At 47.7% G+C, this 27,997-nt stretch overlaps 2 protein-coding genes across 2 annotated transcripts; both read right to left on the reverse strand.

Moving 5' to 3' along the window:
* Positions 1-2,398: 2,398 nt before the first annotated feature.
* Positions 2,399-3,364, reverse strand: LOC125537861 (jacalin-related lectin Calsepa-like). Its single transcript, XM_048701183.1, has 2 exons — positions 3,162-3,364; positions 2,399-3,041 (listed from the first exon to the last, which is right to left on the reverse strand). The coding sequence occupies exons 1-2, from the start codon at positions 3,351-3,353 to the stop codon at positions 2,787-2,789; spliced, it is 447 nt and encodes a 148-aa protein (XP_048557140.1). The 5' UTR covers positions 3,354-3,364; the 3' UTR covers positions 2,399-2,786.
* Positions 3,365-3,405: 41 nt separating this feature from the next.
* Positions 3,406-4,121, reverse strand: LOC125533068 (E3 ubiquitin-protein ligase SINA-like 7). Its single transcript, XM_048696855.1, has 2 exons — positions 3,731-4,121; positions 3,406-3,642 (listed from the first exon to the last, which is right to left on the reverse strand). Exons 1-2 carry the CDS (start codon positions 4,091-4,093, stop codon positions 3,406-3,408), a joined length of 600 nt encoding a protein of 199 aa, XP_048552812.1. The 5' UTR covers positions 4,094-4,121.
* Between the last annotated feature and the right edge of the window lie 23,876 nt (positions 4,122-27,997).

Here is a 27,997-nt window from a genome sequence, read left to right on the forward strand (position 1 = left end):
CTCTTCGAGCTCGCGCGCTAGGGACGCAGGAGGAGGCCGCACGCTACGAACTCCCTCGCGCCAAGCAGTAGTCCACGACCATCAGCGACCTCACGCTGGGCCTCCGTCCGCGCACGCCGGCGCGCTCGCCGAGATCCTCTCTCGGTTGCTGCTCATCTCCCCGACGGCTGCACATCTCCATCCTTGGCCAGGCTCGCGCGCCGGTGACATGAGAAGGCCGCGGGCTCCAAGCTCGCTCGCGCCATGCAAGATGCAACAGGGCACGGCCACCAGCAACCTCCCGCTGCGACCACGTCCCCACCGGCCGGCGCGCTCGACGACCTGCATGTGTGGCTGCTACTCACCTCCAGAAGATTGCGCTTCTTCGTCCTTATCGCTACAGGCCTACACTGAACACGCCATGCATCAGCTAGTTACTACTGGTCGCCATGGTCGTGTGCTAGTTGCTGCTGTTGGTCGGACGCGGATTTTGTCTAACTCGTTGCGCGCGCCGCATATCTAGTCCACCCATCAGCATGCATGTCAAATCAACAAGTTGCTGCCCCCACACAGATTCTCTGTATTCATATGTACACCTGCTTTCTTCAGACACCTATGGCCCGGCGTGGGACAAAGAATCTTTCTAGACTGTACCCGTCGAAGTACTACTCAGTCATGGCATAGGGACGATTCAAATTTCAATCTTTCTAGCACTTTGGCGTACATGCAGACATTGGAAGCAGGGTCTGGGTTAATTAAACGGGTTTAACTAAATGGGCTGAACTGTCTTTACTTAATTACTAGAAAACTAATATTAAAAAATGAAAATTACTGGAAAATCCAAAGAACTTTACTAACTCATTTTTTGAACATTATCGTCAACACTATAAAACTTTATATTGCAGACGTTCATGATGCAAAGAACTTTATTGACTCCTTATTCGAACTTGAGGGTCAAAACTCTAAAACTTTATTGTCAAAACCATTTCTCAAAAGTCCTTCTGATATTTGTTGCAAAGTTCAGACACAACCTTCATAAAGTTCTTCAGAAATTATTACAAATTATGGTGAGTTACAGAAAAGTTCTACTGAACTTGTGATAAAGTTCGGACACTGCCTTATTAAAGCTTTTAGGCAAAAATTAAAGATAGCGAACAGAAAGGTCCCCAATTTTTTCATTGCAGTTCATATAATGATTATATGAAAAAGTTATACAATAAGATCAATCCATTTTGCTTAGTGTTGGGGAAAAACTGAGGACACTGCCTGAAATCAGTCAACTGCCTGAAAATGATGGAGAGCAAATAAAATAAGATAAATTCATCATACAGGAGACACCATCCATCTGGAAAGCTTGAGAATGGATTAGACATGGCTGCTGGCCTGAATATCGGTTTCAGTCACATGGGCTCAAGAAAAGATATAGCTTTGTACACTTACGGTCAGATCTGGGAAACGGAGTGGTAAACAACCAAAGGTAAAAAAAATCGATACAAAGAGGAATCCTCGATCTGCAACCGCACTCATCACTCATTAGCAAATCAGTGACAATAATAAACCAGATAAATCTAACAGCAACCCCACTTCCTACGGGGAACAAAACAAATCTATTGCCAACACATATAAATCGCTGCTACAACGCCTTGCCTTCGAGCTCCCAGACGTGTCACTGTCTCGGCGCGCAGATCTTGCTGCCACCGAGCTCGATGGGGATGAGGCAGCCTGGCCTGCTCCATCTTGCCATAGATCTGGCGATATAGGAGGCATGGCGAGGACGGAGAGCGCTCGCCTGATGGTGGAGATGCACGGCTGGAGGTTGGGAGGGGGACGGAGCCGGCGGTGGCGACGACGGTGTCGATCCAGGTGAGTGAGAGAGAGAGACAGATTGACCAGGGACGGAGGGCACGGGTAGGGATAAGGACGGCGGAGAGATATAGGTAGCCGCAGGGGTGATGTGACTGTATTCGATCGTACAAGGGATTTCTTCCGGAGACCAGGTGGGCCAGGCCGCTCGGATCCACATAAGGAAGTGACGGTCGCGATACGCGTTGCGCGCGCATATGGTTAGCAATCGCCATATTCGCTGTTGGTCATGTGTTTGTGCTAGCGCACGATAGCTCGAGAGAGAAAGAATGACATGAAGGTGAGGATAAATATGACATGCAGGCCCGATCAGTCAGTGAGAGTAGTATGTGCTCCCATCGGGATCGTCTCTTTCCCTATGCGCTAAACAGGTCTAGGGTGGAGATAGACCGAGATTGATTAGTACAGGGTATAAACTTCAGGGATTTAAAGATGAGGATTCATTTATGACAAGGTCTACAAGCTCAAGGTTTAAAATAGACTTTACTCCTCCGAAAACCTGCTAACAAACATTGTGCATGCATGCATACCAACACAAATTAACAAATTGGCCATGTGTCTCAGCTCCAAGTGATCCACCCAGCCGGTCTCGTCGCGCACGCACGCGTCACTTCACACGACGCTGCCGTATCACACGGCATCATAGCATCACGCCTACGCACCATACTCGCTTTATTGCGCTTTTTTACCGAGACTTTGCCATCTTGGTACGCACGTACGACTTGCCAGCAAGTACTAAACCTAGCTATATGCAAGACAAAACAAATATGCAGATACATGAAACAAGATTAAACCTAACATTTTTCCTCCTAGCTAAACAGTCCTGGGGCTAGAGCATCGATCATCGACGGAGTCGAGACTTGAGAAGCAGCAAGCGAAATGAAATAGCTAGATGAATGAAAGCAAAAACAGTCGCTACACGATACAAACGAATTTGCGGTCGATCACGATGCACGGTCGTCCATCTTGACGTAGGTGCCAATGGCGTGGAGGTACTGGTCGTCACACCGCGCATGGAAGCCGACGATCCTGCCGCCGGCGCCCGCTGGGAGCGAGAACCGCACGCCGCACGCGTTCCCGTACGGCCCGTGGGTGCGAAGGTTGCTGACGAACTTGAGCGACCTGATGACGACGTTGCCATTGAAGTGGCTGTAGTGGCCTTCCACGCTCGTCAGGTATTCGTCTCGCTGCAGACGGAACTGCACACGCGAAACAAAGAGGAGAACACAGCTTGTCAACTCATCCACAACACACGGAGACTAATGATTATAGGCAACTCATGCATGGCCGTGGACCCGTTGTTAGTTAGGAGTAATTACCACCGTGGTCATGCCGCCTTTCCCTCCCCAGAGCTCGGTCTCGTTCGACTCCTCCCGGTCTTTCCGCATGTACGTTACGCGAACGGCGTCAACGGCGCGGCAGTGGCGGACGGCGACCTGGACAATGCGTGTCACCTCGCCCACCATGCCTATCTTTCTGTCGTTGCCGCCGCCGCCGCCGCAAGGGCCCATCCTGACGACCTCTCCGGCCTGCATCTCATCTCACACAAGAAACATGCAATCATCAATCAACATAGCTAGCAAGACAGCAGATCGAATCGGAGTCGGAGGTAGCATAAGGTCGAATCCTACGTACCTTTGCATTGTCATTGATGGTGACGGTGGCCAGGCCGTGGCGCAGGAGCAACGCGCAGTGGCGGACGGCGACCTGGACAATGCGTGTCACCTCGCCCACCATGCCTATCTTTCTGGCGTTGCCGCCGCCGCCGCCGCAAGGGCCCATCCTGACAACCTCTCCCGCCTGCATCTCACACAAGTCATCAATCAACATAGCTAGCAGGACGGATCGAATCGGGGTCGGAGGTAGCATAAGGTCGAATCCTACGTACCTTTGCATTGTCATTGATGGTGACGGTGGCCAGGCCGTGGCGCAGGAGCAACGCGCACGACTTCTCGTGCTCCTCCCGCTCGTGGAGGGACGTCTGGACAGCGCAGCCGCGCGCGGCGTTGGGGCAAGGGACGCGGACGGCCCGCAGGATGCGGTCGACGGCGTAGCAGCGGCTGAAGCCGGTGGCGACGGAGCACTCCGGGCACTTGCGGCTCTGCCGGAGTCTGTCGTGGCAGGACGAGCAGAGCACGTGCCCGGCGGCGCACTGGAACACCGGAGGCCTGAGGGTGTGGAAGCAGATGGGGCAGTCGAGAGTGTCTGGGTCGACGGAGATGGTGAGCTCATCGCCGGCGTGCCTCTGCATCTCGCAGTAGCTAGGTGCCTAGGACTTGGAGTACTCTACTGTGAGGTGAACAGATGGAGGAGGCCGAATATATAGGGACCCAAGAAAAGGACCGGCTGTTTACTATCCACTTCCTCGATCCACAAAAGTAGTAACGAATTATTTTTCAAATGTACAGTGATTAATCATATTTTGAAAACAAAATTACTATTGCACATCTAGATGTAATATATTTATCTTACATCCAAGTCCTGGACCGTTCGATGTATTACTGCTTGTTTTCTCGTGAGAGGCTTGATTTGCGTCACTGGCTGCATCTCGTTTCGTCGGGTTTTTTTTTTCATGCGAGGCTTGACGGTGTGCCGCATTCGTCATTTCTTAGGCCACTGTCCGTGCTTTTCAGCCTGTTTATTTTGGGGCTTCTACACCGACGCACCGGCTCAACTGTTAGGTCGGTTAAACCCCAGCCGTCCGATGCAGGTAGTGAAGGCCGTCAGATCTGCACGTGAGGCGAAATGTTGCAGCAACCGTTCTTCGGCGCAAATCGCAGCCGTTGTCATTGTTGTCGCGGTTGCCGTTGAAGCTCGCTGCCGTAGTTGTTCACAGCCTTGCCGTCGCGCCGCCCGCGCTCGTCCTCGTCCTTACCCTCGTGCTCGCCGACAACCTCCGCTCGCCGTGTTGGCCGCACGCGCTCGTCCTCGGTCTGGTGCTCGCCATAGGATCCTTGGCCGCCTGCGCTTACCTTAAAAGAAACTCCGGTGAAGATGGCCGCAGCACCACACCCTCAATTTGCTGGTCACAAAAACAAAAACAAAATCATGGGTCGTAGCAAAAAAATATGCCGTTCATGGATGTAGCAGAATAAAACGCCGGTGGTAGCAAAAACTTACGACGGTTGCAGCAATTCGGCGTCACCGCCGTTGCGGGTCGCGACTCCGTCATGATGGATGTAGCAAAATTCCTCGCTGGTAGTAGCACAATCTGAGGACGACTGCAACAAAAAAAGTCACCTCTGTAGTAGGTCGCAACTCCGCCCATAATGGATGTAGCAAAATCCGTCGCGGGTTGTAGCAAAAAATGGCGACGGATGCAGCAAAAACTCAGCCGCTTCCAGCAAAGTTCTTGTCGTCAGTTGCCTCATTTATTTTGCTTCTCAGTAGCCGCCTTTAACTTGGAAAAGAGGGTTGAAGCTTTTCAATTCAATGGATGAAACTTTCCAAAACAATGGTTGTAGCTTTTTTTTCATAGTGGTCGGATGAGAAACTACTCTTTCGCCGGTTGAAGCTTTCATATGAGTGAATGTAGCTTTTTCAGTGCATGGTGTCCGGTTGAAAACTTTATATGCCGGAGATTGAAGCTTTTGAATCAAACTGTTGTAGCTTTTTAGGTCGCCAGTTGTAGCATCTCCAGTAGACGGGTTTGGCGTATGAAACTGTGAGCAGCATCTCGTAGACAACATCTCCATGGCGGCTTCCCAACTCCGGCTTGCTGGGACAGAATGAATCTGCAAACCAAGGGCAGTGGTCAGTGAAAGAAGTGTTTGTGGGCGCTGGTGTTGGAGATGGGGACCTTGTTGGGTTTCGTAGTAATTTCAAAATATTTCCTACGCACACGCAAGATCATGTGATGCATAGCAACGAGATGGGAGAGTGTTGTCTACGTACCCACGCAGACCGACTGCGGAAGCGTTGACGCAATGTAGAGGAAGTAGTCGTACGTCTTCACGATCCAACCGATCAAGTACCGAAACTACGGCACCTCCGAGTTCGAGCACACGTTCAGCTCGATGACGATCCTGTTGGAAATATGCCCTAGAGACAATAATAAATTGGTTATTATTATATTTCCTTGTTCATGATAATCGTTTATTATCCATGCTATAATTGTATTGATAGGAAACTCAGATACATGTGTGGATACATAGACAACACCATGTCCCTAGTAAGCCTCTAGTTGACTAGCTCGTTGATCAATAGATGGTTACGGTTTCCTAACCATGGACATTGGATGTCGTTGATAACGGGATCACATCATTAGGAGAATGATGTGATGGACAAGACCCAATCCTAAGCCTAGCACAAAGATCGTGTAGTTCGTATACTAAAGCTTTTCTAATGCCAAGTATCATTTCCTTAGACCATGAGATTGTGCAACTCCCGGATACCGTAGGAATGCTTTGGGTGTATCAAACGTCACAACGTAACTGGGTGACTATAAAGGTGCACTATAGGTATATCCGAAAGTGTCTGTTGGGTTGGCACGAATCGAGACTGGGATTTGTCACTCCGTGTAAACGGAGAGGTATCTCTGGGCCCACTCGGTAGGACATCATCATATGTGCAATGTGACCAAGGAGTTGATCACGGGATGATGTGTTACGGAACGAGTAAAGAGACTTGCCGGTAACGAGATTGAACTAGGTATTGGATACCGACGATCGAATCTCGGGCAAGTAACATACCGATAGACAAAGGGAATTGTATACGGGATTGATTAAGTCCTTGAAATCGTGGTTCATCCGATGAGATCATCGTGGAACATGTGGGAGCCAACATGGGTATCCAGATCCTGCTGTTGGTTATTGACCGGAGAACATCTCGGTCATGTCTGCATGTCTCCCGAACCCGTAGGGTCTACACACTTAAGGTTCGGTGACGCTAGGGTTATGGAGATATTAGTATGCGGTAACCCGAAAGTTGTTCGGAGTCCCGGATGAGATCCCGGACGTCACGAGGAGTTCCGGAATGGTCCGGAGGTAAAGAATTATATATAGGAAGTGCTATTTCGGCCATCGGGACAAGTTTCGGGGTCACCGGTATTGTGCCGGGACCACCGGAAGGGTCCCGGGGGTCCACCGGGTGGGGCCACCTGCCCCGGGGGGCCACATGGGCTGTAGGGGGTGTGCCTTGGCCTATATGGGCCAAGGGCACCAGCCCCAAGAGGCCCATGCGCCAAGATAGAGAAAAAAGGGGAGAGTCCTAAAGGGGGAAGGCACCTCCGAGGTGCCTTGGGGAGGATGGACTCCTCCCCCCCTTGGCCGCACCCTTCCTTGGAGGAAGGGGCAAGGGCTGCGCCTCCCCCTCTCCCTTGGCCCTATATATAGTGGGGAAAAGGAGGAGCAAACCAATCTAAGGCCTGGCGCCTCCCTCTCCCTCCCGTGACACATCTTCCTCCTCCCGCAGCGCTTAGCGAAGCCCTGTTGGAATCCCGCTACTTCCACCATGCCGTCGTGCTGCTGGATCTCCATCAACCTCTCCCTCCTCCTTGCTGGATCAAGGCATGGGAGACGTCTCCATTCCGTACGTGTGTTGAACGCGGAGGTGCCGTCCGTTCGGCGCTAGGATCATCGGTGATTTGAATCACGACGAGTACGACTCCATCGACCCCGTTCACTTGAACGCTTCCGCTTAGCGATCTACAAGGGTATGTAGATGCACTCTCCTTCCCCTCGTTGCTAGTCTCTCCATAGATAGATCTTGGTGACACGTAGGAAAATTTTGAATTTCTGCTACGTTCCCCAACAGATCCCCGGACTCCGATCCAGCAAAGTGTCGGGGAAGAGTTCCGTCAGCACGACGGCGTGGTGACGATCTTGATGTACTACAGCAGCAGGGCTTCGCCTAAACTCCGCTACAGTATTATCGAGGACTATGGTGGCTGGGGGCACCGCACACGGCTAAGGAATAGATCACGTGGATCAACTTGTGTGTTTCTGGGGTGCCTCTGCCTCAGTATATAAAGGATTAGAGGGGGGAGGCTGGCCGGCCATAGGAGGCGCGCCAGGAGAGTCCTACTCCCTCTGGGAGTAGGATTCCCCCCCCCCCAATCCTAGTTGGAATAGGATTCGCGGAGGGGGAAAAGAGAGAGAGGGGGCCGGCCACCTCTCCTAGTCCTAATAGGACTAGGGGAAGGGGGGAGGCGCACAGCCACCTTGGGCTGCCCCTTTCTCCTTTCCACTAAAGCCCACTAAGGCCCATATAGCTCCCGGGGGGTTCCGGTAACCTCCCGGTACTCCGGTAAAATCCCGATTTCACCCGGAACACTTCCGATATCCAAACATAGGTTTCCAATATATCAATCTTTACGTCTCGACCATTTCGAGACTCCTCGTCATGTCCGTGATCACATCCGGGACTCCGAACAACCTTCGGTACATCAAAATGCATAAACTCATAATATAACTGTCATCGTAACCTTAAGCGTGCGGACCCTACGGGTTCGAGAACAATGTAGACATGACCGAGACATGTCTCCGGTCAATAACCAATAGCGGGACCTGGATGCCCATATTGGCTCCTACATATTCTACGAAGATCTTTATTGGTCAGACCGCATAACAACATACGTTGTTCCCTTTGTCATCGGTATGTTACTTGCCCAAGATTCGATCGTCGGTATCTCATACCTAGTTCAATCTCGTTGCCGGCAAGTCTCTTTACTCGTTCCGTAATACATCATCTCGCAACTAACTCATTAGTTGCAATGCTTGCAAGGCTTATGTGATGTGCGTTACCGAGAGGGCCCAGAGATACCTCTCCGACAATCGGAGTGACAAAACCTAATCTCGAAATACGCCAACCCAACATGTACCTTTGGAGACACCTGTAGTAATCCTTTATAATCACCCAATTACGTTGTGACGTTTGGTAGTACCCAAAGTGTTCCTCCGGTAAACGGGAGTTGCATAATCTCATAGTTACAGGAACATGTATAAGTCATGAAGAAAGCAATAGCAACATACTAAACGATCGGGTGCTAAGCTAATGAAATGGGTCATGTCAATCAGATCATTCAACTAATGATGTGATCCCGTTAATCAAATAACAACTCTTTGTCCATGGTTAGGAAACATAACCATCTTTGATTAACGAGCTAGTCAAGTAGAGGCATACTAGTGACACTCTGTTTGTCTATGTATTCACACATGTATTATGTTTCCGGTTAATACAATTCTAGCATGAATAATAAACATTTATCATGATATAAGGAAATAAATAATAACTTTATTATTGCCTCTAGGGCATATTTCCTTCAGACCTATGTGAGATTGGGGCTAGCTGGCGGCGGGACTTGAAGGAGGAAGACGAGGAGCGGCTGACAGAGAAGGGGATCCAAAGGAAGAAGATAGCGGCTGGCAGAGAAGGGGATCCAAAGGAAGAAGATAGCGGCTGAACGAGAGAAAGAGCTCGGGAGGTGGGGCCAGATGTCGCACGAGACCCATGTGCTGATGTATTGGTGTGGAGAGGAAAAATATGAAACGCTGGATTGCCCTGTATCGTACGTGCCACGCGCCACAAACATTTACCTTTATTTTGTGTGTCCTCTACTCGGCGGCGGTGGCTGCTTTTTCTTTTGAGCGAGTAAGATAACTAAGTGAGAGGCACAAGCACAAAGGAGAAAGCGTCCACATTGATCTGGTGTTCGCTCTCATAAAAGAAGCGTCTCGCATTGATCGCTTGCATTCTTCATCTTTTCTGTTTTCTTCTGTTTTTGCTTTTTATTTTCCATTTTCCATTTTCCTCTTTTGTTTTTATTTCTCTTTTTCATTTTTTGTTTCAAATTCATTTTTTTAATTTGGTAAGTCACATCTAGATGAGATATAGTTATCTCACTACATGATTTGAAGCTGCAATTTTCGTGTAAATTTTATGATCGTCCGCTGCGTGTGACTTCTTTTTTTTAGCCTTCCAGTGTTTACGTGCGCGTGCAGTGTTTGGGCTGGTCTTTTTGATTTGTGCCTGGGCTGGACGAGGCTGGTCTTTTATGTTTGGCTCTATGTGGAGAGTGATCCTCTTTTTCAGTGTGCTCTCGGGGAGAATTGGAAGAGGTGAGCATTATTTTTGAGCAATGCTAGACGCACGGATTATTTTTATAGAGTATTACGGAGTGGCTTACCAGGCTGATTATGATTGGATATAAATAAACTGACGGGCCCATCCTCACTGAAAATCAGGAGGGGAGAGAAGATTAGTTTGGAATCAGGCACATAATGCTGCGTAAACTGTCCATGTATGTAGGATTTTCGATTATTTTTCAAGTATTTCCTAGCCGCCATCTCTCTTTAGCTTTCTCCCTTGTTTTTTTCTAATTTTTCTTTTGGTTTTTAAAACTTTTTTCTTTTCTTTTGTCATAAAACCAATGGTTTTTTTAGTTTCATAAGTATAAGTATATTTTAAATTCATAACCTTTTTAAACGATGTTTCATCTAAGTTTGCCATCATTTGATTTAGTTTTCATAATTTTCGTGCAAGCGCTCTATCTTTCACATCTCTTGTAGTTGTTTGTTTGTTGGGTTGGGCTTGTTAGGCTTTATTTTTGTCTACCCATTAACGCAGCCTACTGGCAACCCGTTTCATATGTTGTTTCTAGACTAGGACTTAGAATTAAAAGAGACAAAAAAACATGTTTTATCATGGCCGTGGCCCCAGTTATAAGTCTACCTTCGAGGGTACGATCATTTTTTCTCTCATTTTTCCTCGTTGCTAGTCCACCCTTAATTCACCACCGAGGACTTGCAACTGGGGGCCCGACCTTTGTTGTCCCTGTTGCAAATCCACCCTCTACTTGCAACCGAGACTCGACCTTTTTTTGTCCAAGTTGCAATACCACCATTGACACGCAACTGGCCCCGACATTTTTTGTCTCAGTTGCATGTTTGCCATCGACTCGCAACTGGGACCCACCATTTTTGTCCTAGTTATAAATTCACCCTCGACTCACAAATTGGTGCCCATATTTTCTAGTCTCAATTGTAAGTCCATCCTCGACTCGAAGCTAAGGTCTGATTTTTTTTGTCGCAGTTAAAAGTCCACCATCGACACACAACTAGGGCCTGCCTTTTTTGTCCTAGTTGATAGTCCAACTTGATTTAATATCCATTCTTGATTATTATAGCCTCGTATTTCTTCTCCGATATTTGAGTTTTGTTTGGCCAACTTGATCTATTTATCTTGCAATGGGAGGAGGTGCTTTGTAATGGGTTCGATCTTGTGATGTCCTTTCCCAGTGATAGAAGGGGCAGCAAGGCACGCATGTATTGTTGCTAATAAGGATAAAATGATGGGGTCTATTCCTACATGAATAGATCTTGTCTACATCATGTCATCGTTCTTATTGCATTACTCTCTTTTTCCATGAACTTAATACACTAGATGCATGCTGGATAGCAGTCAATGTGCGGAGTAATAGTAGTAGATGCAGGCAGGAGTCAGTCTACTAATATTGGACGTGATGCCTATATACATGATCATTGTCTTGGATATCGTCATGATTATTTGTTTTTCTATCAATTGCCCAACAGTAATTTGTCTACCCATCATTGCCATTTTTCGAGAGAAGTCACTAGTGAAATCTACGGCCCCGGGGTCTATTTTCCTATCATATACTTTCAGATCTACATTGCCATTTGCTTTTTTCTTTATTTGTAACTTTTATTTTCAGATCTATATTATCAAAAACAAAAAAAATACCTTGTTGTGTTTTATTTGTCGTTCTTCCATTTGCAATTATCAATCTATCTATTTATCAATCTACTGCCCAGGAGGGATTGCCAACCCTCTTATACGCCTGATTGCAAGTATTTGTTATTTGTGTGCAGGTATCATTTACATAGTGTTGTGTGATTCTCCTACTGGTTCGATAACCTTAATCTCATCACTGGGAAAAATACCTACCTTAGTTGTGCTGCATCATCCCTTCCTCTTTGGGAAAATACCGACATAGTTCAAGTGACATCAGATCCTCAAAGCGGTATATTTCCTGGGGGGTGAGCTTCCGACGGCTGAAATTGGTAACCACCCCTCCTAGATCTGGAGGTCAGTGCTGGAGGGGAGAGATACACTGAAATTGGGTCTCATTCGAAGGGTGGGCACGAGCTCGACGATAGAGATTTGGAATATGAAGTGGATTCGAAGGAAAGAAAATATGAGACCTATTGTCTCGTTGGTTGGTCAACCTCCACAACTAGTATCTGAGCTATTGGACCAGGGGAACGCTAGATGGAATACCGAGTTGACTAATCAAGTGTTCTTGCCATATGATGCAAGTCCTATCTTGCAAATCCCAGTCTGTACACGGAACATAGAAGTTTTCTGGTCATGGGCTTTCGAGAAGAATGGGATCTTTCCCGTCCGATCTACATATAGGATGGTAATGGAGATTAAAAAGAGAAGGGAAGATTGGTTGGAAGACGTCCGGGTGCTTCTAACACTAGCGACATGGCAAAATCTTGGGCCTCCCTATGGAATATTATGGTGCCAGCAAAAATTAAAGTTTTTCTATGAAGGTTAGCCAAGAACTCTGTACCCACCGAAGATGTGCGCAAGAATAGGAACATGTCGCACAAGGATGAATGTTTTGCTTGTGGTGCTCGTGACTCCTGGCGACTGCGACGTCCGGATAATTAAGCTATAGTAACCCTCTGCTAATAAGGTCATGTCACCACTGTTACTGTTGCTAAACTCTCGTTGATTCGAAACCGGTTCAAATTTCAAATTCAAATTAAAGTCATAATTCAAATTTCTCAAACATGCAAACATAAATGTTTAAAGTGTGGCAAATAATCCATAACTAAATTTGGTGGTGAACCAATATTTTTGTAAAATGGTTTAATACTTTATAATAATTAAAACAATGGCTTAATCAATTGATTAAATGCCGTTTATAATTTCTAATATATCAAACTAAATTATTTGAATACCACACTTTTTGGGGCTGTAGCACTTTTAGTAACACTAATTTAGATGCTACTTATATGTTTTACAAAACTAAAAAATAGGAATTAAAATAGGAAATGAATAAACATAAAAGATTACAAGAAAAAGAAAAACAGAAAGAAAACTGAAAAGACAAAAAAAGCTGCCCCCTTGGCCTTGGCCCGCCGGAACCACTAGCCGGCCCAGCCCCACCCCTTGGTCGTCTTCCTCCTACTATACACGACTTAGGGCGTGCTCCCGCCCGACCGCGTCACCAGCGTCGTCGACAGTGACGGGATAAGAGCATAATTGGTTTGCTATCAATATTTGGCTTGCTAAATGTTGGCATTGTCAACTATCGGCAATACCAAGACCTGCCAATTATTAACAACTTTATGGGAGATCGGCAAAATAATTTGTAGCCAATTAAATACTGTAGTTGTCAATATTTAACACAATGTCAAATATTGGCATGCTAATTTTTAGCAGCAAACCAATTATGCTCTAAGGTCGCCCTCGTCACCTCGATTCCCTCTCCCCCTCTTATCCACTCCCTCTTTCTCCACTCTCTCCCCCTCTGGCCTTGCTCCCCAAGATCCCCTTCTCTGCCTGCTCACCGAACGGCCTCGCCACCGTCACCGACACGGCCACCGTCGTCCTCCCGCCGTTCAAAGGAGTCTGGCGGCCTCCCTTCGCTCACCCTCGTCGACCTCGCCCTTGGATCGAGCCGCTGGAGCCCCAACGACGACGCCTCGACCTCTTCTTCCTCGGTGCCGTCTGCCACTGCGACCTTCGATCCGGGCAACTCCGACTCTAGCGCCGCCCTGCAACTACTAAGCCATCACCGGGCCCCATGCGCCCACCCGGTGAGATCCACCAACGATTCCCCTCCTCCCCTACGCTTTTCCCCGCCGTAGGGCGCCAACATCGTCGTGGCCAAAGCTCGCACCCGCACACCCACGCCCTTTCTGTTGTTTGTTGCCGCTGTTGCTACCTGCTACTGCTCTTGCGCCGGTGCCGCTCCTTGCTGTTGTTTCTGTACGCCTCGTCGTTGCTCGCCCGCGACCACCCGCGCCTGCGCCTCTGCCGCTCGCGTCCGCCCCTGACCGCGTCCGGCTGCACTTGGCTGCGCCTGTCAGGGCCATTGCTGCCCACCGTCGCCCACGCGCGCCCTACCCGCGCTGGCCTCTCCCTTCCCCTGCCCAACGTCGTTGCCGCTGGTGCTCGTACCCAGCGTGCTGCCTGCTGCTTCAAGCCGCCGCGGCCTCACCTCGCCCTGGCCACCCCGCTCGCGCGCCCGACCCACCCTCTCCGACCGCCATGGACCGTCGCATCCCGCGCCAGCGCCCCCGCGGCCCTGTCTGCTACAGCGCTGCTCTTGCTGTTGTTTCCTGCTGGTGCGTGCCACTGCACCGCGCCCGCCTCGCCCCTCCGCGCTCCCCACGCCGGCGCTCGCCGCCGCTTCCGCCACGCGCCGCAGCTGCTCCCGCCACGCCCCATGCTCTACCCACGCGCCGGTCGCGCCCTACGCGTGCGCCCACACCCACGCCGGTGTGCTTGCAGCTGGCGCTGATGCGGCCCTTCCCCGCTGGTCGCCCCTCCCCCGACCTCGCCGGCTGCCGGCACCCAGCCGGCCTCGCCCCGCGCCCAGGCGAGTTCGGCCTCCACGAGCGCCCGCTGCCCGTTAACCGAGCCTGGTTGGCCCTATGGGCCACTGGCATACGGGCCCCACCGGCCCCCTTTTCCAAAGAAATGTGTAATATATATATATATATAATTGATTAATTAATCAATTAGTTAATTAATTAACTTAATTAAAATTGTTTAATTAAACTAACTAATTAGTTAACCTAATTAAAACTGTTAGTTAGACAAATGAGTCAATGACAAGGGGGCCCCACCCCCCTGTTGACTAGTCAAACGTTGACTGGTCAACTGGGACCCCTGACTCGCATGTCACCCTCTGGTACACTTCTGTGTACACAGATCTGGGTGCACCTAGCATTTACTCATTATTTTCGAATTAATAAAATTTATAGAATATTGTTAAAACTTTGGAAAATCATATAAATTAATCCGTAACTCGGATGAAAAAGTTTTATACATGAAAGTTGCTCAGAACGACGAGATGAATTGGAATGCGCTCTCCGCTCATCTGTCACATGCGCCTAGCATAGCGAACATCAAATTTTTCCCCTCTGGTCGTTTGTCTGAAAATGCCTAACTCCAAGAAAACTTTCGGATGTTATCCCCCTCGGCCGGTATCATGTAGCACCGCGTTAGAACGCCCCTAGCGCTGCTTTTGACTTTTCATGCATACTATTGCACTTGTTTGCTTTGTATTTATTGTTTCTTCCCCTCTTCTCTCCGATAGACCCCGAGACCGTTGCTGATGCCACTGTGATCGACTACGTCGAGGACGACCCTTCTTCCCTTTCAGCGGAGCTTCCACGCAAGCCCCCCCTTTGATCATCCCGATATCGCCCATTCCATTCTCTTATGCTTGCATTAGATTTTGCTACTGTAATTGATTGCTCCTATTCTGATACATAGCCTGCTTTTGTAACCTGCTTATTGCTACCTACCTGCTTATCCTAAACTGCTTAGTATAGGTTGGTTAGTGATCCATCAGTGACCCCCACCTTGTTCTTGTTGCCTCTGCTTCATCATCGACGACTTGATCAACGTGATCGATGACCAGAGTCCGACACCTCACAGCACCTTACCCCCCTTTAGTTGTACGACTCTGCATAGTTACTATCGAGTGCCGAAGGTGATACCACATAACGCACTCTCGATGATAACTCTGTAGTGTAGCTATTCGGTCGTGGTCAACGAGGGTGGTTCCTCCTTCACCATTCCCGATACGGCTCTGTCGTGCAACACCTCAGGTGTGAACCTCGAGGGTGGTTCCTCATATGTTCACCTTGATGATTACGTTGAGTTGAATCCATCGAGGGTGATTCCTCGGGGTTTCCCCCTTGATGTTTGGACACACGGTTTCCTTGACTTTACTTGAGACATTGGTGAAAGTCAGGCGGGCCCGGAGAGCACCCGAGGAGTTACGGTGGCGGCTGGCTGTTTAGCGGTATCACCCAGGAGGGGGTGATAGCTCCGGACTTGTCCTGACAGCCGTCACTTCTTTTTAATAATGCACTAACAGGTTTGGGTATTTGTTCTGAGTTGGCCTTTGGCCTTTATGCACTAACCACCACGCAAGAATGGTTATGGGCCTGGGCGACGTAGTATCAGCCGAAGCTTTGTCAGACGTTCAGTTCAGCATTGCGGCACGGCTGGGCCGGCACCATCCTGTAGTGGTGGAGCCTGGACCCGCCCTGCTCGCAACGACCCGGAGTGCAACGGGCGATGGGCCCAGACCCCGGAGTGCTTAGGATGTAGACCGATGGGGACCTCTCTACTGAGCCTAGGTAGGGCTATTCCGAGGCCGGGCATTGACCCAGAAAAGTGTGTCCGTCCAGAGTAATCAAGCATGTTGGGAAACGTGGTGCACTCCTACAAGAAAGATTATCTATTAATAGCTGTGTCCATGGTAACAGACATTCAAACTTATATCCTGATCTTTTACAACTAGAAATGGATACTTGAGATATGTGGCTCCGGGATTGCTTTCTTGCAGGGAATCGAGGAAGGATCTTTGGGCATTAATTCTACAACATGTTTGTTAAATATAAACTGCTATTCTTTACTCTTCTACATGCTTCAAGATGCTTGGAGCTGCTAGTCTTCGATAGGCTAGGCCGTCCCCCCTACTCTGGCATTCTACAGTTCAGTCCACAAACACAACCCTTCCATTTGATACCAATGCATACTTAGTTTAGATCTGATGCTTGCGAGTACTTTGGATGAGTACTCACGGTTGCTTTGCTTCCACTTTCCCCCTTCTTTCTTCTTTCTGGTTGTTGCAACCAGATGGTGGATCCCTGGAGCCAGATGCCACCGCCGACGTCTACTACTACCCGATGGTGCCTACTGCTACTTGGAGACCGCAGACAACCAGGAGTAGTTAGGAGGTCCCAGGCAGGAGGCCTCGCCTCTGTGATCGTTGTTGTTTTGTGTTTGCCTTCTTAAGGTAGTCTTGTCTAACTTTATGTCTGTACTCAGATATTATTGCTTCCGCTGACTCTTGTGTATCGAGCTATGTATTCGAGCCCTTGAGGCCCCTGACTTGTAATATAAAGCTTGTATTATTTCAATTTGTGTCTAGAGTTGTGTTGTGATATCTTCCTGTGAGTCCCTGATCTTGATCGTACACATTTGCGTGTATGATTAGTGTATGATTGAATCGGGGGCGTCACAAGTTGGTATCAGAGCCAACTGCCTATAGGAACCCTCTTTCCAACTCCTTGGACGAAGTTGAGTCTAGTCTTTGAAAAACATATTTACTAACATGGTTGTGTGGCTTACGGGCCCACGTCGCCATTGGGTGGTATTAGGATCTTTTACTCCTCGTCTATACTCTGGGACTCTGATCTCTCTTCTATTCAGGTTAAATGATTTTGCTAACTCTATCCTAGGTTCTCGTGATCACATTCATCCGAAGGTTTGTATACCCCTTTCTCGAATTGAGGGCGAAGTTCCGCTTCACAATGTTCACTGACCGCAGGATCCTCATATCGAGGGCACCCTGTGCCGACACTTGCATATCCCTCACTCCACTGGTTTTTCTCCGAAGCTGATGTAGCCTTTGCTATGTCCCGCTGTTGTAGCCCTCCATCGTGTGCATGTGTGCCACATAGTATGTCTAGGATGATTCGCTTGTCCGAACTCATACGACCAACGTGTAATTGGCTTCGTATATGTATCGGTATGTCATCAATGACTACTGCTTTGTACATACGGCGCCTTTGCTCATCGTTCAAATTACAACATGAATGACTCCATACACTTGCTCCACCCTTTGTTGAACTACCCCCTGTTGCATTTAAGCAGGATGGTTAGAACCGCTGATCGTGGCCATGGTGGCAACAATCCACCACCTCCCGAATACATGGCCGGAATAATAAAACAGTTGAGTTGAATTGCCAGTTCATGTAGGAGTCATGGCTCATTTTCCACGTCCCAATATGAATCAACAACCAGCCCTAGTAACTCTGAAAGGCTTTGCGCGTATCAACCCTATCATCTACCATAGCTCAACTCAGCCATTTGATGCTGATGACTAGGTCCATGACATCACTTTCGAGTTGGAGTCTGCTGATGTAACCCCTGCCAGCTATGTCACCTTCGTGGCCTATTATCTGCAAGGTCTCACTGCTCAATGGTGGGATAACCACAAACGTCCCTTACCTGTTGGAACCGCCATCAATTGGCCAGAATTTCAAGCTGCATTCTATGGGCCAATGTCGAATCACAATTGTTAGTCACAACGTCCCGGTTGATATTGAAGGGTTGAAATTCCATCTTTTTCCCATTGTTTTGAAGTCATCCAGTATCGACCTGATTCTGGGAATGGAATGGTTGAAAACACATACCGCTTCTATCATTTGCGCCAGTAAAACCAACCATCTACTCCTTCCTTCGAGAGAGATAGTAAGCTACATGCTCACCTTGTTTGAAATGCCGAAGCACGAATTTATTTCTTGAAAGTGTTAAACACTTCTCCTCTTGTAGGAGTTGAAAACACTCTGGTCGTTTGTGAATTCCAGGATGTCTTACCAATAAGAACTACCTAGTCCATGACCTTGGACTTGACGCAGTTAAATTTGCACCAAAGTTGTGGCGGCATTTCCTTTCGGTACTCGTTGCGAGATCTTCACCGATCATTAAAGTCTGAAGTATCTGTTACTCCGCTAGATCGGTACCTCCGTAAGCGGCGATGTATGGAAACAATCATAGACTATGACTACGGTAGTTCTTATACCCCTGGCAAGGCTAATCATGGCCGATGCCCTGAGGCGCAAGTCTTATCACAACAACCACATGGCTTATAAAGCTTACCCCCTGCAAGATGATCTCACTTACAGAGAACATCCGATCCGCGTTCTCGTTCAAGCTGAACGTCGCACCCTCAGAGGACTATCCAATTTTCTGAAAGTCCAGTGGTCAAATCATTCTGAAGATGAAGCCACTTGGGAACGCGAGGATCGTCTTCGTGATGAATACCCCGCTTTCGTTTCCTAATACACCCTAAAATCTCAGGACGAGATTTCTTGTAGTGCAGGAAAATTGTGACGTCCGGATAATTAAGCTACAGTAATCCTCTACTAATGAGGCCACGTCACCATTGTTACTGTTGCTAAACTCTCGCTGATTTGAAACCGGTTCAAATTTCAAATTCAAATTTCTCAAACATGCAAACATAAATGTTCAAAGTGTGGCAAATAATCCATAACCAAATTTGGTGGTGAACAAATTTTTTTGTAAAATGGTTTAATGCTTTATAATAATTAAAACAATGGCTTAATCAATTAATTAAATTCCTTTTATAATTTCTAATATAGCAATCCAAATTATTTGAATACCAAACTTTTGGGGGTTGTAGCACTTTTAGTAACACTAATTTAGATGCTACTTATATGTTTTACAAAACTAAAAGAAATAGGAATTAAAATAGGAAATGAATAAACATAAATGATTAAAAGAAAAAGAAAAACTAAAAGAAAACTGAAAAGAGAAGAAGAAGAAAAGCCCTTGCCCCCTGGGCTTTGGCCCACCCGAACCACCAGTCGGCCCAGCCCCACCCCTAGGTCGTCTTTCTCCTACTGTACACGACCGAGGGCGTGCTCCCGCCCAACCATGTCACTAGCGTCGAGAGTGAGGGAATAAGACCGCCCTCGTCCCCTCGATTCCCTCTCCCCCTCTCATCCACTCCCTCTTTCTCCACTCTCTCCCCCTCCGGCCTTGCTCCCCCAGATCCCCTGCTCTGCCTGCTCATCGAACGGGCTCACCGCCGTAACCGACATGGCCACCGTCATCCTCCCGCCGTTCGAAGGAGTCTAGCGGCCTCCCTTCGCTCACCCTCATCGACCTCGCCCTTGGATCGAGCCGCTGGAGCCCCAACGAGGTCGCCTCGGCCTCTTCTTCCTTGGCGCCGTCCGCCACTGCGACCTTCGATCTGGTCAACTCCGACTCCGGCGCCACCCTACAACTGCTAAGCCACCACCGGGCCCCCGTGCGCCCACCCGGTGAGCTCTACCGATGATTCCCCTCCTCCCCTATGCTTTTCCCCGCCGTAGGGCGCCAACATCGTCGTGGCCGAAGCTCACACCCGCACACTCGCGCCCTTTCTGTTGTTTGTTGCCGCTGTCGCTAGCTGCTACTGCTCTTGCGCCGGTGCCGCTCCTTGCTGTTGTTTCTGTACGCCTCGCCATTGCTCGCCCACAACCACCTATGCCTCTACCGCTTGCGTCCGCCCCTGACCGTGCCCGGCTGCACTTGACTGCGCCCATCAGGGCCATTGCTTCCCACCGTCGCCCACGCGCGCCCTGCCTGCGCTGGCCTCTCCCTTCCCCTGCTCAACGTCGTTGCCGTCGGTGCTCGTACCCAGCGTGCTGCCTGCTGCTTCAAGCCGCCGCGGGCTCGCCTCGCCCTAGCCGCCCCGCTCTTGTGCCCGCCCCGCCCTCTCCAACCGCCCTGGCCCGTTGCATCCCGCGCCAGCGCGCCGCGGCCCTGCCTGTTGTCGCACCGCTCTTGCTGTTGTTTCCTGCTGTTGCATGCCACCGCGCTGTGCCCACCTAGCCCCTTCGTGCTCCCCACACTGGCGCTCGCTGCCGCTTCCCCCACGCGCCGCAGCTGCTCCCGTCGCACCCCATGCCCCACCCACGTGCCGGTCGCGCCCTACGAGTGCGCCCATGCCCACGCCGGTGTGCTTGCTGCTGGGGTTGTTGTGGCCCTTCCCCGCTACTCGCCCCTCCCCCGACCTCACCGGCTGCCGGCGCCCAGCCGGCCTCGGCCCGCGCCCAGGCGGGTTCGGCCTCCACGGGCGCCCGCTGCCCGTTAACCGCGCCCGGTTGGCCCTATGGGCCACTGGCATACGGGCCCTACCGGCCCTCCTTTTCCAAAAAAATGTGTAAAAAATATAATTGATTAAGTAATTAATTAACTTAATTGAAATTATTTAAATAAACTAACTAATTAGTTAACCTAATTAAAACTGTTAGTTAGACAAATGAGTCAATGATAGGGGCCCCACCCCCTGTTGACCAGTCAAATGTTGACTAGTCAACTGGGACCCCTTGGACCCGCATGTCACCCTCTGGTACACTTCTGTGTACACAGATCTCGGTGCACCTAGCATTTACTCATTATTTTCAAATTAATAAAAATTACAGTATATTGTTAAAACTACTCGGATGAAAAAGTTTTATACATGAAAGTTGCTCACAACGACGAGAGGAATCGGAATACGCTCTCCGTTCATCTGTCACATGCCCCTAGCATAGCGAACATCGAACTTTTCCCCTCTGGTTCGTCTGTCTAAAAATGCCTAACTCCGGAAAAACTTTCCGGATGTTATCCCCCTCCGCCGGTATCGTGTAGCACCGCGTTAGAACGCCCCTAGCGCTGCTTTTGACTTGTCATGCATAGTATTGCACTTGTTTGATGTGTATTTACTATTTGTTCCCCCTCTTCTCTCCGGTAGACCCCGAGACCGTTGCTGATGCCGTTGTGATCGACTACGTCGACGACGACCCTTCTTCCCTTTCAGCGGAGCTTCCAGGCAAGCCCCCCCTTTGATCATCCTGATATCGCCCATTTCATTCTCTTATGCTTGCATTAGATTTTGCTACTGTAATTGATTGCTCCTATTCTGATACATAGCATGCTTTTGTAACCTACTTATTGTTACCTACCTGCTTATCCTAAACTGCTTAGTATAGGTTGGTTAGTGATTCGTCAGTGACCCCCACATTGTCCTTGTTGCCCCTGCTTCATCATCGACGACTCGATCAACGTGATGGATGACCAGAGTCCGACACCTCACAGCACATTACCCCCCTTTAGTTGTATGACTCTGCATAGTTACTGTCGAGTGTCGAGGGTGATACCTCATAACGCACTCTCGATGATAACTCTGTAGTGTAGCTATTTGGTCATGGTCAACGAGGGTGGTTCCTCCTTCCCCATTCCCGATAGGGCTCTATCGTGCAACACCTCAAGTGTGAACCTCGAGGGTGGTTCCTCATATGTTCACCTTGATGATTACGTCGAGTGGAATCCACCGAGGGTGATTCCTCGGGGTTTCCCCCTTGATGTTTGGACACACGATTTCATTGACTTTACTTGAGACATTGGTGAAAGTCGGGCGGGCCCGGAGAGCACCCGAGGAGTTATGGTGGCGACTGGCTGTTTAGCGGTATCACCCAGGAGGGGTGATAGCTCCGTACTTGTCCCAACAGCCAATTTTTTGACCTTAACAGATGATTTGAGCAGATATGGGTATATCTACATAATGAAACATAAGTCTGAAACATCTGAAAAGTTCAAAGAATTTCATAGTGAAGTGGAAAATCATCGTAACAAGAAAATAAAGTTTCTACGATCTGATCGCAGAGGCGAATATTTGAGTTACGAGTTTGGCCTTCATTTGAAACAATGTGGAATAGTTTCACAACTCACGCCACCTGGAACACCACAGCGTAACGGTGTGTCCAAACATCGTAACCGTATTTTATTAGATATGGTGCGGTCTATGGTGTCTCTTACCGATTTACCCCTATCATTTTGGGGTTATGCATTAGAGACAGCTGCATTCATGTTAAATAGGGCACCATCTAAACCCGTTGAGGCGACACCATATGAACTGTGGTTTAGCAACCTATGCTGTTGTTCTTAAAGTTTGGGTTTGTGATGCTTATGTGAAAAGGTTTCAAACTGATAAACTCGAACCCAAACCAGAGAAATGTGTCTTCATTGGATACCCAAAAGAAACTGTTGGGTACACCTTCTATCACAGATCCGAAGGCAAGATATGTGTTGCTAAGAATGGATCCTTTCTAGAGAAGGAGTTTCTCTCTAAAGAAGTGAGTGGGAGGAAAGTAGAACTTGATGAGGTAATTGTACCTTCTCCTGAATTGGAAAGTATTTCCTCACAGAAATCAGTTCCAGTGATTCCTACACCAATTAGTGAGGAAGCTAATGATGATGATCATGAAACTTCAGATCAAGTTACTACCAAACATCGTAGGTCAACCAGAGTATGGTCCGCACCAGAGTGGTACGGTAATCCTGTTCTGGAAGTCATGTTACTAGACCATGACGAACCTACGAACTATGAGGAAGCGATGATGAGCCCAGATTCCGTGTAATGGCTTGAGGCCATGAAATCTGAGGTGGGATCCATGTATGAGAACAAAGTATGGACTTTGATTGACTTACCCGATGATCGGCGAGCCATTGAGAATAAATGGATCTTCAAGAGGAAGACGAAATTCATCGGGGGAAGTTAATGGGCCTTATTGGGCTTTAGTGGAGAGAAGGAAGAAGGGCCACGAGGTGGCGCGTGCCTCCCCCCTGCCCAAACCGAATTGGACAAGGGGTGGGGGCGCGGTCCCCCTTTCCTTCTCCCTCTCCCTCCTTTTTTCTTTCCTACTTCGAAAAGGAAAGGGGATCCTAGTAGGACGTGGGAGTCCTAGTAGGACTCCCTACACTTGGCATGCCCCTAGGAGGGCCGTCCTCTCTCCCTCCCTCCTTTATATACATGGGCTGGGGGCACCCCAAAGGCACTCCAAGATTTGTCTTAGCCGTGTGTAGTGCCCCCCTCCACAGTTACACACCGCAGTCATATCGTCGTAGTGCTTAGGCGAAGCCCTGCGCTGGTAACTTCATCATCGTCGTCGCCATGCCATCTTGCTGACGGAACTCTCCCTCATCCTCAACTGGATCAAGAGCTCGAGGGACGTCATTGAGCTGAACGTGTGCTGAACACGGAGTTGCCGTACGTTTGGTACTTGGATCGGTTGAATCATGAAGACGGTCGACTACATCAACTGCGTTACTAAACACTTCCGCTTTTGGTATACGAGGGTACGTAGACACACTTTCCCCTCTCGTTGATATGCATCTCCTAGATAGATCTTGCATGATCGTAGGAATTTTTTTGAAATACTGCTTTCCCCAACAGTGGCATCCGAGCCAGGTCTATGCGTAGATGTTATATGCACGAGTAGAACACAAAGAGTTGTGGGCGATAATAGTCAGACTGCTTACCAGCAACGTCTTACTTTGATTCGGCGGTACTGTTGGATGAAGCGGCCCGGACCGACATTACATGACCGCGTTCATGAGACTAGTTCTACCGACGTGCTTCACACAGGTGGCTGGCGGGTGTCTGTTTCTCCAACTTTAGTTGAATCGAGTTTGACTACGCCTGGTCCTTGTTGAAGGTTAAAACAGCACACTTGACGAAAAATTGTTGTGGTTTTGATGCGTAGGTAAGAACGGTTCTTGCTAGAAGCCCGCAGCAGCCACGTAAAACTTGCAACAACAAAGTAGAGGACATCTAACTTGTTTTTGCAGGGCATGTTGTGATGTGAAATGGTCAGGACATGATGAGATTTAAATTGTTGTATGAGATGATCATGTTTTTTAGAAGTTATCGGCAACTGGCAGGAGCCTTATGGTTGTTGCTTTATTGTATGAAATGCAATCGCCATGTAATTGCTTTACTTTATCACTAAGCGGTAGCGATAGTCGTAGAAGCAATAGTTGGCGAGACGACAACGATGCTACGATTGTGATCAAGGTGTCAAGCTAGTGACGATGGAGATCATGACGGTGCTTTGGAGATGGAGATCAAAGGCACAAGATGATGATGGCCATACCATGTCACATATTTTGATTGCATGTGATGTTTATCCTTTATGCATTTTATTTTGCTTAGTACGGTGGTAGCATTATAAGATGATCCCTCACTAAATTTCAAGGTACAAGTGTTCTCCCTAAGTATGCACCGTTGCTACAGTTTGTCGTGTCGAGACACCACGTGACGATCGGGTGTGATAAGCTCTACGTTCACATACAACGTGTGCAAGCCAATTTTGCACATGCAGAATACTCGGGTTAAACTTGACGAGCCTAGCATATGCAGATATGGCCTCGGAACACTGAGACCAGAAGGTCGACCGTGAATCATATAGTAGATATGATCAACATAGTGTTGTTCACCATTGAAAACTACTCCATCTCACGTGATGATCGGAGATGGTTTAGTTGATATGGATCACGTGATCATTTAGATGACTAGAGGGATGTCTATCTAAGTGGGAGTTCTTAAGTAATATGATTAATTGAACTTTAATTTATCATGAAATTAGTCTATGTTGTAGATCAATAGCTCACGTTGTAGCTCCCCTATGTTTTTGATATGTTCCTAGAGAAAACTAAGTTGAACTACGATAGTAGCAATGATGTGGACTGGGTCCATGATCTAAGTATTATCCTTGTTGTTGCACAGAAGAATTATGTCATTGATGCACCGCTAGGTGATAGACCTGTTGCAGGAGCAGATGCAGACGTTATGAACATTTGACAAGCTCAGAATGATGACTACTTGATAGTTTAGTGCACTATGCTTTACGGCTTAGAACCGGGATTTCAAAAATGTTTTGAACGCCGCAGAGCATATAAGATGTTCCAAGAGTTGAAATTGGTATTTCAGACTCATGTCGAGAGGTATGAGACCTCTAACAAGTATTTTTCCTATAAGATGGAGGAGAATAGCTCAGCTAGTGAGCATGTGCTCAGAATGTCTGAGTACTACAATCACTTGAATCAAGTGGGAGTTAATCTTCCAGATAAGATAGTGATTGATAGAGTTCTCTAGCCACTATCACCAAGTTACTAGAACTTCGTGATGAACTATAATATGCTAGGGATAACAGAAACGATTCCCAAGCTCTTTGCGATACTGAAATCGGCGAAGGTAGAAATCAAGAAAAAGCATCAAGTGTTGATGGTTGACAAGACCACTAGTTTCAAGTAAAAGGGCAAGGGAAAGAAAGGGATCTTCAAGAATAATGGCAAGCAAAGTTGCCACTCCCGTGAAGAAGCCCAAAGATAAACCTAAGCCTGAAACTGAGTGTTGCTACCTCTTGAGCATGCGTTGGTTTTCCCTTGAAGAGGAAAGGGTGATGCAGCAAAGTAGCATAAGTATTTCCCTCGGTTTTTTAGAACCAAGGTATCAATCCAGTAGGAGATAACACGCAAGTCACCTAGTACCTACACAAACAATCAAGAACCTCGCAACCAACGCGATAAAGGGGTTGTCAATCCCTTCACGGCCACTTGCGAAAGTGAGATCTGATAAAGATAGTAAGATAAATATTTTTGGTATTTTTTGTTGTATAGATTGGAAAGTAAAGATTGCAAAATAGTAAACGAGACGCGATAATAAAAGAGACGCAATATAATAGGGAAGAGACCCGGAGGCCATAGGTTTCACTAGTGGCTTCTCTCATGATAGCATGTATTACGGTGGGTGAACAAATTACTGCCGAGCAATTGATAGAAGAGCGCATAGTTATGAGAATATCTAGGCAATGATTATGAACATAGGCATCACGTCCGTGTTAAGTAGACCGAAACGATTCTGCATCTACTACTATTACTCCACACATCGACCGCTATCCAGCATGCATCTAGAGTATTAAGTTCATAAGAACAGAGTAATGCTTTAGGCAAGATGACATGATGTAGATGGATAAACTCAAGCAATATGATATAAATCCCATCTTTTTATCCTTGATGGCAACAATACAATAGGTCCCTTGTTGTATTGTCACTTGTCGAGAGGCCAAACTAAACCGATAATTCGAAGACACTTGTAAAGATATCAAATCATGCATATAAGAATTCAGAGAAGAACCAAATATTATTCATAGATAAACTTGATCATAAATCCACAATTCATCGGATCTCGGCAAACACATCGCAAAAAGAATTACATCGAATAGATCTCCAAGAACATCGAGGAGAACTTTGTATTGAGAACCAAAGAGAGAGAAGAAGCCATCTAGCTAATAACTATGGACCCGAAGGTCTGTGGTAAACTACTCACACATCATCGGAGAGGCTATGGTGTTGATGTAGAAGCCCTTCGTGATCAAATCCCCCTCCGGCAGATCGCAGAAAAGGCCCCAGATGGGATCTCATGGGTACAGAAGGTTGCGGCAGTGGAAAAGTGGTTTGGTGGCTCCCCCTGATGTTTTTTGGGTATAAGAGTATATATAGGCGAAAGAAGTACGTCGGTGGAGCTCCATGGGGCCCATGAGGGTGGGGGCGCGCCTACCCCCCTGGGCGCGCCCTCCTATCCCGTGGAAGCTTCGCGGAGTTCCAGACTTCCATTCCAAGTCTCCTGGTTTGCGTTTGTTCCTCCAAGAAAGATCCTCGTGAAGGTTTTGTTCTGTTTGATATTCCTTTTCTATGAAACACTGAAATAGGAAAAAAAAAGAAACTGGCACTGGGCCTCCGTTTAATAGGTTAGTCCCAAAAATAATTTAAAAGAGCATATTAAAGCCCATTAAACATCCAAAACAGATAATATAATAGCATGGAACAATCAAAAATTATAGATACGTTGGAGACGTATCAAGCATCCCCAAGCTTAATTCCTGCTCGTCCTCGAGTAGGTAAATGATAAAAATAGAATTTTTTATGTGGAATGCTACCTAACATAATTTCAGTGTAATTTTCTTTATTGTGGCATGAATGCTCAAATCTGAAAGATTCAAGACAAAAGTTTAGTATTGACATAAAATAATAATACTTCAAGCATACTAACCAAGCAATTATGTCTTCTCAAAATAACATAGCCAAAGAAAGCTCATCCCTACAAAATCATATAGTTTTGCCATGCTTCATTTCTGTCACACAAAATGCTCCCATCATGCACAACCCCGATGACAAGCCAAGCAATTGTTTCATACTTAGCCTTTTCAAACTTTTTCAACTTTCACGCAATATATGAGCACGAGCCATGGACATAGCACTATAGAATGGTGGTTGTGGACAAGACAAAAAGGAGAAGATAGTCTCACATCAACTAGGTGTATCAATGGGCTATGGAGATGCCCATCAATATATATCAATGTGAGTGAGTGGGGGTTGCCATGCAACGGATGCACTAGAGCTATAAGTATATGGAACCTCAACAAAAGAAACTAAGTGGGTGTGCATCCAAATTGCTTGCTCACGAAGACCTAGGGCAATTTGAGGAAGCCCATCATTGGAATATACAAGCCAAGTCCTATAATTAAAAATTTCCACTAGTATA

This window comes from Triticum urartu, chromosome 1 (genome assembly GCF_003073215.2).
Source record: "Triticum urartu cultivar G1812 chromosome 1, Tu2.1, whole genome shotgun sequence".
NCBI classification, from domain to species: Eukaryota; Viridiplantae; Streptophyta; class Magnoliopsida; order Poales; family Poaceae; genus Triticum; species Triticum urartu.

What these genes read in the sequence shown, in the direction of transcription:
- LOC125533068 (XM_048696855.1), bottom strand. Translation starts at nt 4,093, where the DNA reads ATGCAGAGGCACGCCGGCGATGAGCTCACCATCTCCGTCGACCCAGAC. An exon ending in CCATCAATGACAATGCAAAG is followed by an intron (nt 3,643 to 3,730) that starts GTACGTAGGATT and finishes TGTGAGATGCAG; the next exon opens with GCGGGAGAGGTTGTCAGGAT.
- LOC125537861 (XM_048701183.1), bottom strand. Translation starts at nt 3,353, where the DNA reads ATGGGCCCTTGCGGCGGCGGCGGCGGCAACGACAGAAAGATAGGCATG. An exon ending in AAGGCGGCATGACCACGGTG is followed by an intron (nt 3,042 to 3,161) that starts GTAATTACTCCT and finishes TCGCGTGTGCAG; the next exon opens with TTCCGTCTGCAGCGAGACGA.